The sequence below is a fragment of the Sceloporus occidentalis genome, unplaced genomic scaffold, assembly GCF_023333645.1.
Source record: "Sceloporus occidentalis isolate IW3139 unplaced genomic scaffold, rSceOcc1.0.p SCAF_15, whole genome shotgun sequence".
Lineage (NCBI taxonomy): Eukaryota > Metazoa > Chordata > Lepidosauria > Squamata > Phrynosomatidae > Sceloporus > Sceloporus occidentalis.
The window spans coordinates 15,069,793-15,072,334 of record NW_028316995.1 but is presented as its reverse complement, the minus strand read 5'-3'; the positions used below and the strand labels follow the sequence as shown (position 1 = coordinate 15,072,334).

Genomic DNA, 2,542 nt, shown 5'->3' with positions numbered 1-2,542 from the left:
GGCAATAACATTTTCCTAAAACATTTCCGTTATATCTTTACTTAGCAACAACCTGCTTCTAACAAAATAAAAAAAAATCCACTTCTATAAAAATACAACAAAAAATTAGACATATCCTTAACAGACCAAAAAAATGGCATATTTGCAAATTATTAAAAGTCCGACACGTTTTGAAAACAATCTAAATAAGTCTGATAGTTTTGAAACTGATCTACATCAGTTACATTCAAGTTATTTCTTGTTAAATATTTACACATTGAAAAAGAAAAAAATAGAAAGTTTTTTCTTCAGTTTCTTGCTTAAAAATTAGTTTTTCACCCCCTGGTCCTCCTGTGCTTTATGTTGCCATATCTGCAGTTGACAGTGAACCTGAGAAATTATTTGGAAATGTCCAGTAGTTCCAAATTAATTTCTTTTAGCTGCCCCAAAAGCCCTATTGTCGTGATATTGCAGTCCTAGCAAACAAGTCTTGTAGTAGTATATTTTTCCCCCAGCACAAAAAAAAATCACATATTCTGTTGCTCTTCACCTATTCATAAAACCACAGTGGTGGTGGGTATCCATTACCACGTTCGGCCGTAGAGCATACTAGCACTCACCATTCCATTGCTGTAATCTACACTTGAACTGTCCATTTGAGCCATGTTGGCTACCTGACTGTGAAGCGACTGGGGACTTGGAGATAATTCTTCTAGTTCTGGAGCTTGATTAATGGAGTTAACCTGTTGATTCTGGTGCTGATGGACAACGTTAGTAGAAGAAGACAATACACCATTAGAGTTGTTCTGTTGTTGGGAAACTTGCTGGCTTGGGGTTGATGAGTTAGAACTGTTTTGACACGGCTTGCCATCTTTCACCAACACTGGCACAGCTACTCTGCGTGGGGATTGCTGCTGGCATAGATTACTTTCTTGCTGAAGTTGTTGAGTAACTTTATCCTTTGCCTGTCTTTTCATTTTGTACCTGTGGTTCTGAAACCATATCTTTACTTGGGTAGGTGTAAGATGGATCATACTAGCCAAGTGTTCTCTTTCTGGGGCAGAGAGATACTTCTGCTGTTTGAACCTCCTTTCTAATTCATAAACTTGAGCTTGAGAAAATAGGACTCTTCTCTTTCTTCTTGGGGCTGCATGAAGGGGGGCCATGGACTTTGCAGCTTCAGCTATACCTTGCAAAGTACCCATGCCTGCCATGTTCATGCCAGTAGATGGTCCCATAAATCTAGAAACTGACATACACGCAATTAGCTTGTTGACACTTAAAATTCTTCATCCAACATTTAATTAACCTAACTTGACCATTCATTGACCATAAACATTCCATATTCCAAGCGTTCATAAAATTCTCATGGATGGCGTAGCTTTATCAAATAGTTTCTCAGACAGTTGAAACTTAGAGAACAATTAATAATAATTCAAGTTACTTACTTGTTGAATACCTTGGGTCAGGGTTGGTTCCATACCATCCTGTAGCAGCCGCATTGTTCCTCATGGTTTCTTGATAAGAAGGGATGTCTGCCATATTACCAATGCTACCATTACAGTATCCTCCTACTGCACCATGGGAAAACTGGGAGACACTGTGTGGCATATGATATGTGGTGGTCACTGTGGCATTGTGGGCCATGGTGTGCTGCTGCATACCTGTCTGGGAGACATGGGTCTGTCTGTAGGCTCCCAAAGGGTTGCTGAGGTTTCCAGCGTTGTCCATGCCACCAAATTTCTTATAGGTTTCTTCAATGGGACTCAGTATGTCAGTCACTGAAAAGGGTGTAGTATGCTTTGGGCTCAACGACATGGTTCAGCAACCAAGCAGGTAAAAAACTGATGATCTGATCAGTCTGTTGTAGTGTCAGTTCTTTCTCCTTGTGGATGACTACGTAAGAGAGTGCTTGGAGGACGCCTGAGATCCGATTGATCGCCTTGGAGAAGTAGGCGAGCCCTAAACTCTCTTATCTCGGGTTTAATTTAGCCTGTCACCAGGTTTACAACATACACCAAGGTGGGAGGGGAAGGGAGAAGAAGGCGGGGTAACATCAGACAAGCAAACAATAGTCATTCACACATTGGGGAGATAATTGAGTAAGGATGCAGTTAGATTCCAAATGGCATTCCATAATGTATCCAATCCATCAACCCCTGGATGAAGATCTGTGTCTGAGGTCGGGGTTAAAATGTAAGCCTCTCTGCCAACCTCAGCTCCTTTCGGATCCTGCATATAATGCTTTACAAAGGTTGAGTTACTTGGACTTCCCACCTGTAACCAAGATGTAACCAAGAGGAGAGAAAGCCCTCTATGAAGGACCAGAGAATTAATGATCACTCACTGTTTTTTTTCGATAAAACGTTATTAATTTAGGGCCACTCTAAATTGTTCATTCTCACTTTAAAGGGTTGACTATTAACTGTAACTTGCCACGTATGAAGCCAAGAAGAGAAGAATATTATTCACTGCAAATTGTAAGTATTTGAATTGTTTTCTTGGCTGAATTTTATTCTCCAGCTATTATCGTGCAGGATTTAATCTCATTGTTACAAAATTG

The 2,542-nt window shown here is 40.2% G+C and overlaps 1 protein-coding gene across 2 annotated transcripts; it reads right to left on the bottom strand.

Moving 5' to 3' along the window:
* Window positions 1-563: 563 nt before the first annotated feature.
* Window positions 564-1,797, bottom strand: LOC149303290 (homeobox protein Nkx-2.4-like). 2 transcript variants are annotated; one of them, XM_089481641.1, is made up of 3 exons: window positions 1,428-1,797; window positions 801-1,228; window positions 564-731 (listed from the first exon to the last, which is right to left on the bottom strand). In XM_089481641.1, exons 1-3 carry the CDS (start codon window positions 1,795-1,797, stop codon window positions 564-566), a joined length of 966 nt encoding a protein of 321 aa, XP_089337767.1. The 2 variants fall into 2 exon arrangements, with proteins under 2 accessions (XP_089337767.1, XP_089337766.1); XM_089481640.1 differs by having other exon boundaries at window positions 564-1,228.
* Window positions 1,798-2,542: the final 745 nt, after the last annotated feature.